The 15,344-nt window shown below is 40.3% G+C and overlaps 1 protein-coding gene across 2 annotated transcripts in view; it reads left to right on the top strand.

Moving 5' to 3' along the window:
* GABRR1 (gamma-aminobutyric acid type A receptor subunit rho1) overlaps positions 1–15,344 on the top strand; it is a 66,422-nt gene that overhangs the window by 25,069 nt on the left and 26,009 nt on the right. Inside the window, exons 2-4 of one of the 2 annotated variants that reach the window (XM_069065126.1) lie at positions 592–642; positions 4,005–4,111; positions 8,536–8,603. In XM_069065126.1, the coding sequence (XP_068921227.1) occupies positions 592–642; positions 4,005–4,111; positions 8,536–8,603 (226 nt within the window). Of the gene's footprint in view, positions 1–588; positions 643–4,004; positions 4,112–8,535; positions 8,604–15,344 lie in introns of both variants that reach the window. The other variant, XM_069065125.1, reaches the window with a different exon arrangement.

The raw sequence follows: 15,344 nt of genomic DNA, 5'->3' as shown, positions 1-15,344 counted from the left end.
GCCCTTCACAACCTTAACCTACCTTTCCAGTTTTTTACATATCACTTCCTCTCACAAAAGCCACACTGGTCTTCTTACTGTTGCTCACACTTGGCAGCACCACATCTCCCATCTCCATACCTTTGCCTTGGTTGTCCCTTATACCTAATGCGCACAACCTCCTCACCTCCAACTCTTAGGATCTCAAGTTTACTCCAAGACTCACCTCAAGTGCCACCTTCTACATGATCCCCTCAAATGCTAGTGCTTCCCTTCCAAGTCCTTGTATCTTTTTGTATGTATTTATTTATATATCTACCTATATTTGTATGAATATCTATATGTATATCTGTCTATATCTATATAATATTCTATCTATCTGTCTGTCTGTCTGTCTATCTATCTATCTATCTATCTATCTATCTATCTATCTGTTTATGTCTGTCCGGGATAGATTGTAAGCTCCTTGAGGGCAAGGATTGGATCACTTTTGTATTTGTATTCCCAATGCCTTGCAAAGTACTTTACACATAGTGGCTGCTTAATGAATTCTGACTGATTGGTTGAGTCATATTTCTTCCTTTTAAAACTTTATTTTTGTTTTTACAGCAGACCTCAAAGGCAGAGGCGAGAAGTGCACGAGGAGACACACAAACAAGGAAGGTATGAGTATTCATCCAATACTGATTAATCAGTCAAGCATTTATTGAGTGCCTACCATGTGCCAGGAATTGTGCTAGGTGCTGGGACCCAAGTACAAAGGATGAAATTATCTCAACTTGCATTCTAATGGGGGAGACAAGTACATATAATATAAATACTATTGATAAATAAATATATGTGTATATATGCATACATATATACACACATATATCTTGTTGACAGGATTATTAAACTAGTGGATGAAGGGGGTGCTGTGGATATAGTTTACTTCTATTTTAGAAAAACTTGACAAAAAGTCTTATACTATTCTTGTGGAGGAGATAGATTGTTGTGTTTGTCCTTTGTTTTTGAAGAGGACTGTAGCATCGGGGAAATGATGACAGGACTTGCAGTTGACTTTGATTTGAGTGAAGAAGGGCTGTACAAGGTCACCAGCCTCACTTTCTCCTCCAGAACCATCTGGGTCCAGTGACAGATATTCATCAGGATAAATGGAGATGACCCAGGATGCAATGGGAGACCCTGGCCCTTTTAGGCTAAGGCCTTTTCAGGTTCTCACTTAGAATGAGGTAACGCCCATTCAGTGAATAGGCCTCTTTAAGAAATGAGTCAAGGGGGGCAGCTAGGTGCTGCAGTGAATAGAACACCACCCTGGAGTCAGGAGGACCTGAGTTCAAATTTGACCTCAGACACTTATCTAGCTGTGTGACCTTGGGCAAGTCACTTAACCCCAACTTCATTGCCTTCCCCCCTCAAAAAAAAAAAGAGTCAAGATATGGACTGAATTAGATAATGACACAGTCAGATTTAGAGATGGTTACTGGATTCAAAGAATAGTTTTGAATTGTTCAGTGTCAACATGGCAGGAGGTTTCCAGTGGAATTTCCCAGGGATCTGCTGTAAAAACACTTTTTGTTATCCATGACTTGGGTATAGACATGGATAGTATACTCATCAAATTTGTAGATGACACAAGGCTAGCGGTGATTGCTAATATAGTAAAGGACAGAGTCAGGATCCAAAAGTATCTTAATAAGCTAGAGATTGGGATGAATCTAATATGATGAAATTCAATAGGAATAAATGTAAATTCCTTCGACTGAGTACAAAAACATCAACTTCACAAGTATAATAAGGTGGAAGTATGAGTAGACAACAGTTCTGAAAGGGATCTGGGGGTTTTGTTGTTGAGCCGTGTCTAACTCTTCACTAGAGATTGGGCTGCATCTTGATGAAATTCAGTAAGAATAAATGTTAAAGTCTTTCACTTAGGTACAAGTGGAGAAACAGAGGAATCTTGGTCCTATCGCAATATGTTATAGTTGGGATTCTTTGAGTATGATATTCTTTGAGATGATTTGGAGTAGGTAGACAATAACATCCCTTAGGACTTTGAAATATTGTGATTGTGACCTGAAGTTGGTAGCTCTGATTATTCATGAGGGCATAGTTCACATGAAGAATAAACAGTTAGATAAAGGAGATACATTGGAGCAGAACTGAAATTAGAAAGCAATAGAAGCCTGAAGTGAAGATGGGTCAGGTGACTAATAATTTCTGAGAACATTATTATGTGAACTGAATTTTAGGGGGAAAAACAATGAAATGAAGTTATCTCCTATGGTGCATATCAGTTAGGATTTTGACTCTTGTAAATAGGGTCAGACAACTTCCATGAAGCTGACCAGACAAACTCCCCTAATGTTGATATCTCTAGAAGCAGTAAATGACTTTTGTGTCTTTACTCTCTAACCCTTTCCAAAGTGCAAGAAGAAGCAGGTTATACCACAGTCTAAAGAATTGGGGAAGGTGGATTTTAATGTTATAAAAATTATGATTTGATTCAAGGGGGATCTCCCAGACTCTCTGAATCAGAGCTATCTTGTGGAGGAAGTATTTTCCTTATGTTGACATGAGGAAAGGAGGAGGGAAAGGAAGGCAGAAAGGAAGGAAAGACAATGGGGAGGAGAGAAAGGGGAAAAGAGAGAGAGCAGAAGAGAAGTAGGGAGAAAGAAATGTAGAGGGAAGGAAGGCAAGTTATCGGGGAAAGGAAAAGAAGGGAAAGCATATGAGGAGGCAAAGGAAAGAAGAAAGGGAAGTTAGGAAACAGCAAGAGAAAAGAGGGCAGATGGAAAGGACAAAGGTAGTGGAAGAAGGAAGCAGAGAAGGAAGGAAGGACTGGTCTTTAAAAAAAAAAAAGTGTAGCCTCAGCTCACCTCCCTAGCTCCAGCCCTTCCTCCCCCTCTCCACCCAGGATTTGGAGTAGCTGAAATGGAATCGGCTGGATGGGAAGGAAATGTTCATTTTGTTTTTGATCCACTAACAAAAGAGGGACTATTGCTTGAAGAAACAGAGTTACCTTCCTCTTGTACTAGAGAAATCTCAGGAAAAGTGAGACAATTTTGGAGGTAGGCAGGTGAGCCAGGAAGGGGGTGGTGGTTTGAGCTTGGATGCTATGTCCCAAAGGTGGGTGATACTGCTGTCATTTCAGCAGTCACTGGAGTAAGCCTGCCTCTACCTTCTCCTGCCTCATCCACCTTAGAAGAGAGTGCCCAAGGTCAATGATTAGAGGGGCATCTGCACATACAGGCCATTGTTGAACTTTCCATTTGGGAGAACTGATACCATATGGTGATTTTGCTTGTCTCTCATCCTCCCGACCCTGTCCAAGAGAGCTTATGTTAAATCCAAAGCTCACTAATTCTTAGCAGTTCATTTAAATTTCTGTTCAATTAGTCTTGAAAGCAGGCATAATATAAGTGTGATCAAACATAGGACTTTCTGTATGTCATTACTGAAAAAGGAATTCAAAGGAAGAAGCAATGGCTAGCAGGTTTTATACACACAGAATAAGACGGAGAAAGTAGACTCTTGTCAGAAATTATCAGGATCTTCCCATCTGGGGGCTCTGGAACTAAATGAAAGAGAATCTTGTTGGTTTATATTCTATAACTTCCTCAAATCAGGAGAGAGAGTAAATTAATCCAGACGCCCTAGACAAAAGACTGAGCCATAAGTAAATAGTTTTAAGGGGTGGGAGGTTTGGTGAATAATAGAAGCAAGAGGAACCCCCCTCAGGTATATTTCTCCTCTCTTGTTCTCTGTACATGAGACACTTTGCTCCGTGGACAAGAGAGAAAGCTGAAGGAGAGAGCATGGCTAGAAAAGTGTGACTCTACCCACCTGAAGGTAGGAGCCAGAGAGAGAGAGAGTGAATGGTTTTCCTCTTCAATCAAACACCTCTATAACCCATACATCACTATAAAAAATAACCCAAACCTTCATTAAGCATCACTACTGAAAACAAACATGTCTTATTTGTTCAGAATAAGGGTCTGAATGACTTTATGTTTTCTGTACAGCTCAATATTGAAACGAAGTCCTGACATCACCAAGTCTCCACTGACAAAATCTGAGCAACTTCTAAGAATAGATGACCATGACTTCAGCATGAGGCCTGGTTTTGGAGGTATGAAGCATGTACCTTTGTTGCTTCTCTTTTATCTACCATTGGTGAAAAGCTAAGTAAATCTATGTCTTGGGGCAGTAATTAGGGGGTGGTAGGGCACTGGTCCTGAGCCAAGAGGACATGAGTTCAAATCTGGCCTCAGACACTAGCTGTATGACCCTAGGCTTAACACCTACTTAACCCCAATTGCTTCCAAAAAACAAACAAAAACTATGTCATGAAGTTTTGTCTTCTCAAATTATGGTTTTCTGCTGTTGGACTTGGTGGACTAGCCAACTAAGCAAGAATCCAGTGAGCATCTGCTGAGTGCCATCCCTGTGTAAAACATCCTGATTTTAGTTACATAAGCCATGTGCTATCAGGTGGGGATATCATGGGGTTCAGTGCTCACTCCACCACTCTTTGGATTAGCAATTTTCTTTTTTAAAAATTAGCCTTATTTATTTTGTTAAATATTTGCAAATGATATGTAAAATTTTTTTAATCTTTTTTTAAATTTTGAGTTCCAAATTTTCCCTCCCTCCTCCTTGAGAAGGCAAGCAATTTGATTTTGATTTACATGTGAGGTCATGCAAAGCATATTTCTACATTAGCCATGTTGCAAAAGAAAACACAAAATAAAACAATAAAGATAAATGAAATTTTTAAAAAGAATATGCTTCAATCTGTATTCAGAGTTCATAAGTTCTCTCTCTGGAGGTGAATTGCCATCCTGAGTTCTTTGGAGTTGTCTTAGCTCATTGTACTGATCAGAACAGCTGAGTCTTTCACAGTTGATCATCCTTTCAATATTGCTGTGACCTTGTACCATGTTCTCCTGGTTCCACTCACTTCACTTTGCATGAGTTCACATAAATCTCCCCAAATTTTTCTGAAACCACCTTGCTTGCTCATCATTTCTTATATGCATAGTAGTATTCCTTCACAATTGTGTATCATAATTTGTTCAGTAATTCCCCACTTGATGGGCAATCTCTCAATTTCCAATTGTTTTGGATTATTGTCTTGATCAGAGTAGCTAAGTCTTTCACAATTGATCATCCTTATAACATTGCTGTTATTGTGTACGATGTTCTTCTGGTTCTGCTCACTTCACTTTGCATCAGTTCATGTTTTTCTATGTTCTTCTGAAACTTCCCCTCTCATCTTATAGTACAATAATATTCCATCATAATCATAGACCACAACTTGTTCAGTCATTCCCCAGGTGATGGGCATTCAGTCAATTTCCAATATTCTGCCACCACAAAAAGGGCTACTCTAAACATTTTTGTATGAATAGGTCCTTTTCCATTTTCTTGGATCTCTTTGGGATACAGACCTAGCAGTGGCATTACTGGATCAAAGAGTACAAACAGTTTTATGGCCCTTTAGGCATAGTTGATTTGCAGAGTTTTCCATCCATCCTAACTCTTGATAATGACTTCTAAATATGGTAAAGCATCACAGTCCACTATGTGATCAGGAAAGAATGACGGGACAACTGTAATCCAAAATATCCCAATGGAAGTGAGAAGAAAAAGACCTTCCCATAATGCCTCCGGACCACTGGGCAGGTAGTATAGTACCGTGGAAAGAGCACTAACTGGACTCAGAAAACCTGGGTTCAAATCTCTCCCCCCTCTCCCCTTCTCACTACCTGTGTAACTTTCCACAAATCACCTAACTTCCCTGGGCGGCAATTTCCTTATCTATAAAATAAAGAGGTTGAATTAGATGACCTCTGAGCTCCTTTCCAGCTCTAAATCTGAGATCCTATAATTAAATCCTTCTTCATCTGGGAGCCTGAAGCAAGATCTGTGTGTGCATGATTAAGGACAGAGTTTGATCTGCTTGGTTTAATTAAATGGGGGGGAGGGGCGGGGAAGAGGAGGTGGTAAAATCCTACAGCAAATAATTGGCTAGAGCCCAGTGTTGGTGAAGCTCTCTCAGGTCAGGCTGTAGTCAGCTGTGTTGCAGCTCACATACACCTTTTCCGTGTCACCAGATGATTTCACCCAACAAACAATTGTCTTACTTTGTCTGCCACTCTTGTTCAGATCAGGAACAACTAGGTGGTGAAGTAGATAGTGTGCTGGGCCTGGAGTCAGGAAGACCTGAGTTCAATTCCAAAGTCAGATACTTATTAGCTGGGTGACCCTGGGTTTAAGCCTGTCCGCCTCAGTTTCCTCATCTGTAAAAATGAGCTGGAGAAGGAAATAACAAACCACTTCAGGATCTTTGTAAAGAAAATCCCAAATGGGGTCACAAAGAGTCACACACAACTGACTGACTAAACAACAACTGGTTCAGGTCTCTCTGCTTCTTCAAAGGAGGAGAATTTAAAGTCCTATCCTTGTCCTTTGAGAGTTCTAATTATCAGCTTTCTCAGAGCTTTTATATTTTGTTGCTACCCTTTAAGGGTTGAGTAAGTTTCCTCCTTCAATTCATTCTTACTGGCTATATAGGTTAGAAATTCTAGGTGGCACAGTGAATAGAGCACCGGCCCTGGAGTCAGGAGGACCTGAGTTCAAATCCGGCCTCAGACACTTAACACAAAAACTAGCCATGTGACCTTAGGCAAGTCACTTAACCCCAATTGCCCTCCCCCAAAAAAAGCAAAAAAAAAGAAAGAAAGAAATTCTATAGTCCAAGAAGCAAAGAAAAATGAAATGGCTCCAAACTTCACCAGCTGGCTGCTGAGCGGATTACCTCTTGCTTCAATTCCATCCTATATTCCTTGGTAATAAAGGAAAACACATTAAATTTTTTATTTTATTTTTAATTTTTTTTTGCTTTTTGGAGGGCAATTGGGGTTAAGTGACTTGCCTAAGGTCACATGGCTAGTATTTGTGTTAAGTGTCTGAGGCCGGATTTGGTTCTCCTGACTCCAGGGCCGGTGCTCTATTCACTGTGCCACCTAGAGGCCCCCCAAAACACCCTAAATTTAAGAGAAGGATTTGCCTATTAAATGGTCCAAACGTTCATAAGGCCCTACCCACACAGTCTCCAATGGGCTTGCCCAATGGATTCTTGGTCATTTACTATAAAGCTCTATCCTCTCATGGCTAGGCTGGACCACTGGTTCCTGATATGTAAGAATTGGCTTTGAGATCATAAATTTAGAGAGGAAAGTCAAATTTAGAGATGGAAGATAGAGATCATCTAGCTAAACTCCCTCAGTTTAAAGATGAAGAAATTGAGACCCAAAGCAGTAATTATAATAATAATAATAATAAATAGGATAATAGATTTAGAACTTGAAGTGACATCTAGTCCAGGGGTTCTTAACTTGTTATCTGTGATAATTATATTTGATAATTATATTCCAGTTTTCTTTTGGAGTCCTATGTATATTATTTGATGAATTTAAAAACATTATTCTAGGGGAGGCTAGGTGGCATGGTGAATAGCATTCTGGCCCTGGAGTCAGGAGGACCTGAGTTCAAATCCAACCTCAGATACTTAACACTTACCAGCTGTGTGACCTTAGGCAAGTCACTTAACCCCAGCTGCCCTGCCCTCCCCCCTCCAAAAAAGCAAAAAAAAAAAAACAAAAACAAAACATTATTCTGAAAAGGCTTATTGGTTTCACCAGAATATCAAAGGGGTCTGAGACACAAGAAAGATTAAGAATCCCTGATGAAGTCCAACCCCCACCATCTTTTACAGATGAGGAAACTGAGAATCAAGTAAGTTAAATGAATTACCACAAAGGGAGAGTATGTGTAAGAGGTAGAATTTGAACACAAGTTTTCTAACTCTAGACTCATAGAGAACATAACACTATGTCCGTTATACCAAGAAGAGGCCCAGAGATGTTCAGTGCTTGACTAAGTTCACACAGATATAAAGTGGCAAAGCCAAGATTAGAAAACAGGTCTTCTGACTCCAAATGGCATCCATTTTCTATTGCAATAAGTGGCCTCAAAGAAGTAAATTGAATAAAAGAACAAAATGAATTCTCAAACAAGGGGGAAATAGCACATGGTAACATACCCTGGAAAGCAGCTCACTTCAATAATTTCTCAGCCAAGACTTTGGAATGATGAGGCTCTTCTTGAAGCAATTTGGGTCACCTTGAGGTTGCTTTCTCTAATTACAAACTTGGCACTCTATCGCTGTGATCAGTCTTACATGGTTTTATGCAAGCTGGAAATTCAGGATCATGTGAATAAATAAAATAATTTGGGCAAAAGAAATAACCTTCACTTGAATTTGCTAGATTCTCACCTTAACTGTTCTTACCTGTCAAACACTAATTTCATTTTGACCCATCAAGGCAATGCAGTAGGAATAAAGATATAACACCCTGGTTCTAAGGAAATTGCTCACATTCCTTTTTTTTTTTTGGGAGGGGGAGGAGGATGAGTGGATATTTGCTAACAAAAGAATATCTGATATCAACAGCATCATCATCATCACCATCATCATCTACATTTCAGGTCCCGCCATTCCTGTTGGTGTAGATGTTCAAGTTGAAAGTCTGGATAGCATCTCAGAAGTTGATATGGTAAGTATCACTCTGACAACAAAGAGAAAAAGGGGTTCGAGCTAAGAATCAAGTCACAAGGTTATAAACTGGCAATTCCTTATTCAGGTATTAATGTGATATCAGAAAACTTTATAAGTTAGTTGGCTTCTCATAGGTTCTGTGATTGGCCCTGGAAATGCTCTAATTTTACAGGGCTTTTTGTCCTGGGTCCTGTTCTCTTCTCCTTCTAAACCATTTCATTTGGAGATCTCCTCAGCTCCCATGGATTCAGTTATCATTTTTGTGCTGAAGATTCTCATATCTGATTATCAGGCCCTAACCACTCTGCTGACCTTCAGTCTCACATTTCCAACTGCTTATTGGACATCTTGAACTGGATGACCCATAGACATCTTAAGCTCAATATGTACAAAAATGAACTCATTATCTTTCCCCCCAACCTCTCCCCTCTTCCTAACTTCCTTATTACTTTTGAGAGTACCGCCATTTTCCCGGCCATCCATATTCAGCCTAGGTGCCAGCCAATGACAGTGGCCTTTTTGCTGTTCCTTGAATACAATATTCCATTTCCAACTCTGGACATTTTCACTGGATGTCCCCTATGACTAGATTTCTCTGCCTCCCATCTTCCCTGGCTTCTTTCAAGTCACTAAAATACCACTTTCTACAAGAAACCTTTCTCTATCCCCCTTAATGCTAGTGCCTTCCCTCCACTGATCATTTCAAATTTATCCTGTATATTGCTTGTTTCTATATTGTTATTTGCGTAGTTTTCCACCATTAGAGTGTGAATTCCTTGAGAATAGGAACTATCTTTTGCCTTTGTTTATATCCCCAATGCACAGTGCCTGGATAGTAGGTGCTTAGTAAATGTTTACTGACTGGATGATAAAATACAACAGTTGCCCCATCCACCTGGCTATGCTCAGGAGCAGAATATGCTGAGTTGGAACTACTTTCCACAGTTAGGTTAACCCTATGGGGTACAGAGGAAGGGCTAAGTCCCTGTAGATAGTACTAGAGGAGGAGAGGCAAAGAACTTGTCAGCAGAGTCATAACTAGGGTATGGCAATAAGTGCTTTGCCCCAAAGAAGCAAAATTTAGAGGGCATTGACTTGTCCCTCAGTAAGTACTCTTAAAACCTCCTGACTGCTGAATTTTCCTATTCTTTAAAGCGTGTCTGCCATTATTCCAGTATCCTCAGTCTGTAACCTTGGTATTATCCCCAACTCCTTACTCTCCCTTACCTCATACATCCATTCAGTTTCCTAATCTTGCTTTCTCTTCCTCAACATCTCTTGCATCCAACCCCATCTCCTTATTCACAGCCATCATATTAGTTCAGACCCTCATCACCTGTTTCCTAAATAGTCTCCTAATTTGTCTTCCTGCCTCCAGTTTCTCCCTATTCCAATCACCCTCCATATTGTTTCCAAAATGATTCTCTGTAAGTGCATATTGACCGTGTCTTTTTCCTATTTTGTAAACTCTAGGATCAAATATAAAGTCCTTTGTTTGGCTTTGAAAGCCCTTCACAACTTGGCCCCAATCTATTTTTCCAGTCTCATTATGCATCATTCAAACTTCCACATTCTACTCTATAGCCAAATGGGCCGTCTCTGAATTCCTCACACATAGCATTCTACATCCTGTCTCAGTGACTGTTCACTGGTGTTCCCCCACACCTGGAATTCACTCTCTCCTCACTTCTGGCCAGGACTCCCTTCAGGAGCCAGCTGGAAACAGCTGCATGAGCTGATTAAGTTTCCAGTGTGAATATTAGCATCACACCTCAGAAATAAACTACATACCCAGTCCTGATTTATTGTTTTGTCTATCGTGTAGTACAAGTTTGTTTGTTTTCTGGAGAACTGGCTGTTAAAACATTGATGAGTACAATCCTACCTCTTCCCCAATTGCCACCTTCTACACAAAGCCTTTCCTGATACCGCCCCCCCAGTTTCTTTCCCTCCCTAAATACCGTTTTTATTTTATGTATATTCACACGAGACATGTCTCCCCTAATAGAATGTCATCCCTCAAGAGTAAGATTATTTCAGTCTGTCTCTGTATTCTCAGTACCTAACTAGAATGTCTGTTGATTTATTGATTGAGGGTGGAACACCTGGAGTTAGGACCTAGTTCCAAAAACGATTAGTTAAAATGGATGGTGCCCAATGCTGTGCCAGAGGGTGCATCCCAGGGGAATTTTTCTCTAGCATATCACTTCCTTACCCTCCCTTACCCTTAAAAATTTCCCAACAGCATTGGAAAGTACATTTTAGTCCTGTTTGCCTGAGGTAAAAAAATTATTTATGCCTTTGCTTGTCGATACATAGAGAAGCAGGGCAAAGTCATCATAGTTGGGTAAACAGACTGAGATATAGGCAACAGGAGATATGAGATTTCCTTCCAGACAGCAAACAAAAGGCAGAGAAGGGCTAAACTTGGATTGAGGTGTGAAATGCCAGTTCGATGAACACAGAGACAAAAAAGAACACAGGAACAAAGGGCAGGAATGGCTGAATTCTGTAACCTCAGGATACTGTGATTTACTCTTTCGTGTGTCTGTTGGTAGTATAATTTTTTAATTATTAAAATTATAAAAGGGTGATAATAATAACAGTACATACAAGTACATTCCTTTTGCTATATAGCCCCAAAGAGCTATATAAAGGCTAGGTATTGCTATTAGAGGTGATCTAGTCATAGAATCAGGCAAATAGTTGGCACAGTAGATAGAGTACCACATCTGAAGTCAGGAAGATTCAAATCTGGCCTCAGAAACTTACTAGCTGTGTGACCTTGGGCAGGTCACTTCACTCTGTCTCAATTTCCTCATCTGTGAAATGAGCTAGAGAAGGAAATGGCAAACCACTCTAGTATCATTGTTAGGAAAACCCTAAATGTGGTCATGAAGAGTCAGACATGACTGAAATGACTAAACAACAGCAGTAGCAGAAACAGCAGCAACAGCAACCATAGCAGCAGCAACAGTAACAACAACAATGACCGCCCCCCCATCCTCCACATGGAGTTTGACCACAGAGTCCCTGATAAGGTAGCTTCCAGCTTCTTCAAAGAATTGAAGTATGCCTACTCTTAACCTAGTGGCTTTCTTATGTGCTGCATAGCATAAGTATCTGCTTCAAGGGACATTTTAACAAACATTATGCCATAGTTATTACCCCAGAACTCTCAAGGGACTGTGTGTAGGGTTAAAAAATTATTTGAAATTTTCATTGATTTCTTTAGTTTTTACATCACCTTCATTTCCAGATATATTCTTTTCCTTTCCACCACCCTGAAAACCATCCTTTGTAACAACAAAAAAAGGGGAAAAGGCAGTTCGGGTAAATTTAAATGATGAATCAAATCAAGTGTTGCACAGTTTCACAAACATTGCCCTCCATCCCTACAAAGAAGGTAGGAAGATGCATTTTCTTATCTCTTCTGGAAATTTGGTCACTATAGTTACTTTTGTTGTTGTTCAGTCCTTTTAGTCATGTCTGACTCTTAGTACCCCTTCTGGGTTTTCTTGGCAAAGATATTGGGGTGGGTTGCCATTTCCTTCCCCGGCTCATTTTACAGATGAAGAAACTGAGGCAAATAGGGTTAAGAGACTTGCCCAGGTACACACAGCTAGTAATTGTCTAAGGCCAGGTCTTCCTGACTCCAGGTCCAGTAGTCTATCTACTGTACCACCTAACTGCCCTCGTTATAATGTTCCATTTCCAAACTGTAGATGCTTGTAGAGAGAGAAAGGGATTTGTTCAAAGTTTCATGATGAATTAATTGCAGAAACACAAGTTGATTACTTTTATTTTTTTTTCAAACTTTCTTTTCTAAAAACTATGAACTCAACAAATATCAACATTTCCATATATGAAACAAATTGGGCTTTGACTCTGACCTATGTAAGACTATTTTATCATAGGCCCAGACCTTCCTTCAGAGCTGTTTTACAGGGAATATAGACAGTATCAAAAACAGAATAGTCTTTCATTCATTCAACAAGTATTTATTAGTGCCTACTATGTGCAAGGTGTAGTAAACTAGGCATCAAAGATATAAAGACAAGAATAAAATGGTCCCTTGCTTCAAGAAATTTACATTCAACCAGAGTGAAAATATGTAGCCTTGAATCTCAGTTTCCATATGTGCAAAATGAGAGAGTTGAATTAGGTTGTCTTTTGAAGTTCCTTCAGGCTCTAAGCCTATGAAGCTATGACCCCATAAAACAAATCAATACAAATCCTATGGGATAAATCAATACAGATAAATCAATGCAAAACTATACCAAGTAAATAAAAACTCCTTGTGGGGTGCTATGGATTTCTGGACTTAGGTCTTATTTTCAGAGTTTGAAAAGGTGATAAATCTCTCCTACCTGTTCCCCATCATTCAGTAGTAAATGTTCTCTAAATAGGAGGTGCTGAGGTTACATTATCTGTGAGCTCACCAGAGAAATGATTAATAATCTATGCAAAACACTATTGTATCCTAGGAAAGTTTGTTGAAGCATGTTGGTTAGAGCATCTGGCTCTTGAATCAGTAAATGAAGACAGAAAGACAATTTTCTTCCAAGTGCTTCTAGGGCGGGGGTTCTTAAACTGTTTTTGTTTTGTGGATCCTTTTGGAAGTCTGTTGAAGTCTAGGAGTCCCTTTGCAGGATAATGTTTTTAAATACGTAAAATACATAGGATTAGAAGGCAACCTATTATTTTGAAATATAACTATCCAAATACATAAGTTGACACCGATCTCAGGTTTAGAACCTGTTTTGGAGAAGAGAAGTGTCTTTGGTCAAGTCTATTAGAGTTGAATTAAAAAATGTTTCTAAAGTGCCAGGAATTGCTTTGCTCACAGTCTGGTTGGTACAATCACAGACAGTAATAAGGTGGATAATATAAGTAACAAGATATTAATGAGTTAAACAAAAGTGTAAAGGCATGTCTTTACCCTGTTATCCCTTCACAAAGTATGAAGAAATTTCCCAGATGGAATTAGAAGAACATTTTGCTATTCGGTGACTGAAAACAGACCACATCTCTGGTGGTCTTTCCAAAGCTAAATTTGCCAGCCCTGGAGACTGGAGCAGCGGAAGAAAGGAGCAGTTTTGTAGAGTGATGTCTTTGCCTTATCAGAGGGCAGCAGGGAGGAGAGGGAATATTTACTCTCCTTCCCTACCACTGGATATGGCATCTCACCCAGCAAAGAGAGCTAGAGGAGGTACCTCTATAGAGCATAACCCTTGAGCGGCAGAAAGCAACCCACGGATTCAAGGGAGAATTATAACTGTCGTCCAGGAGCTAATCTACAGAGTGAGAAGGCCCAGGGAGCCTAGCCACACAAATGTCCCAGGAAGCAGTAGCATGGGTACACAATGAGAAGAGAAAGGAGACTGGGGCCCTACAATAGCAGGCGTTTAATTGTTTGGCCATATGTGTTCCCTACACATGTGCCTCCCTACCAAGGGTCTCTGCTTATCCCCCTCTTCCCCCTGACACCATGTGCATCTGTGGGAGCATTGCCCCAAGTTTGTGTGTGTGTGGGGGATGTTTTGTAACTATTGCTCTTGTTCTACCTTTGCTTTGAGCTAATTGTGTCTAATGGATGATTATTACAGGTGGGATTCAGTGATGGGGATTCATGTTATAGTTTTAAGACTACAGACCCAAAAAGTAGTAAGTGCTTTTTGGGTGGCCTAACTTACTAATGCAAGTTCTTTTGGTCAGGGCAGCAGGGGAGGTGGAAGGGAGGGGAATGCCTGGAGGGAGCGCTACACTTCTACAGAGGGGAGAGCACTGATGTTTGGGCAGGGTCTGGAGAAGCCACAAAGAGTAGGCTTGAATTGTGCCTTGAAGGAAGCTAAGAATTCCATGAAGCATAGGTGATGAAGGAGTGAATTCCAAGCGTGGGGAACAGCATGGGCACTAGCACGAATGCCAGAAATGGACTACCTTATACAGAGAAAACCAAAACACCAGTTTGTCTTAAACACAGAGTGTGTGAAGAGGAGTAATCTTTGACAAGTCTGGAAAGGCAGGTTGGAGCCAGATGTGAAGGACTTTAAATGACAGAGGAGTTTATATTTTTTCCTAGAGGCAATAGAGAACATCAGAGTTGATTTGAATCTTGAAGGAGACCAGGGAAACTGAGAAGTGGAGGTGAGAAGGAGAACATTCTACACATGGAAGACAGCCTGTACAAAGGCCCAGAGATGGAAGATGGAGTGTTGTGTTTTAGGAACAGCAAATAGGTCTGTATGCTTGGATATAAGGAAGGCTGTAAAGACTTGAAAGGTAGGAAAAGGCCAAGCTGTGAGGAGCTTTTAAATGCCAAACATTTTGTATCTGAGCTTTGAGGTATTAGGGAGCCAGCCACTGGAATGTATTGAGTAGGGGAGTGACATGGTCAGATTTATGCTTTAGAAAAATCACCCTGCCACTGAGCGGAGTCTATATTGGAGTATAGGGAGACATGGGCCAGGGAGGCCAACCAGAAGGCTATTGCAATAGTTTGGGCCAGAAGTGGAGGGCCTGAACCCAAATACTTGTTGTGTGAGTGAACAGAAGGGGACATATTCAAGAGATGTTATGAAGGAAGAAGTGACAAGATTTGGTAACATATTGGAGCTGTGGAAGGAGTGAGAGTAAAGAGTCAAGGATGACTGGAAGGGATTATAGTGTACCCAACAGTAACAGAGAATCTGGAAGGAGGGGAGGGCTTGGTAGTTCTGTTTTGGACATGTTGAGT

The sequence above is a fragment of the Petaurus breviceps genome, unplaced genomic scaffold (genome assembly GCF_028583685.1).
Source record: "Petaurus breviceps papuanus isolate PSGF00001 unplaced genomic scaffold, PetGlider_PUasm1.0 90667, whole genome shotgun sequence".
Lineage (NCBI taxonomy): Eukaryota > Metazoa > Chordata > Mammalia > Diprotodontia > Petauridae > Petaurus > Petaurus breviceps.
Note: the sequence above shows the minus strand (reverse complement) of the source record. Positions and strands in the feature narration are given on the sequence as shown.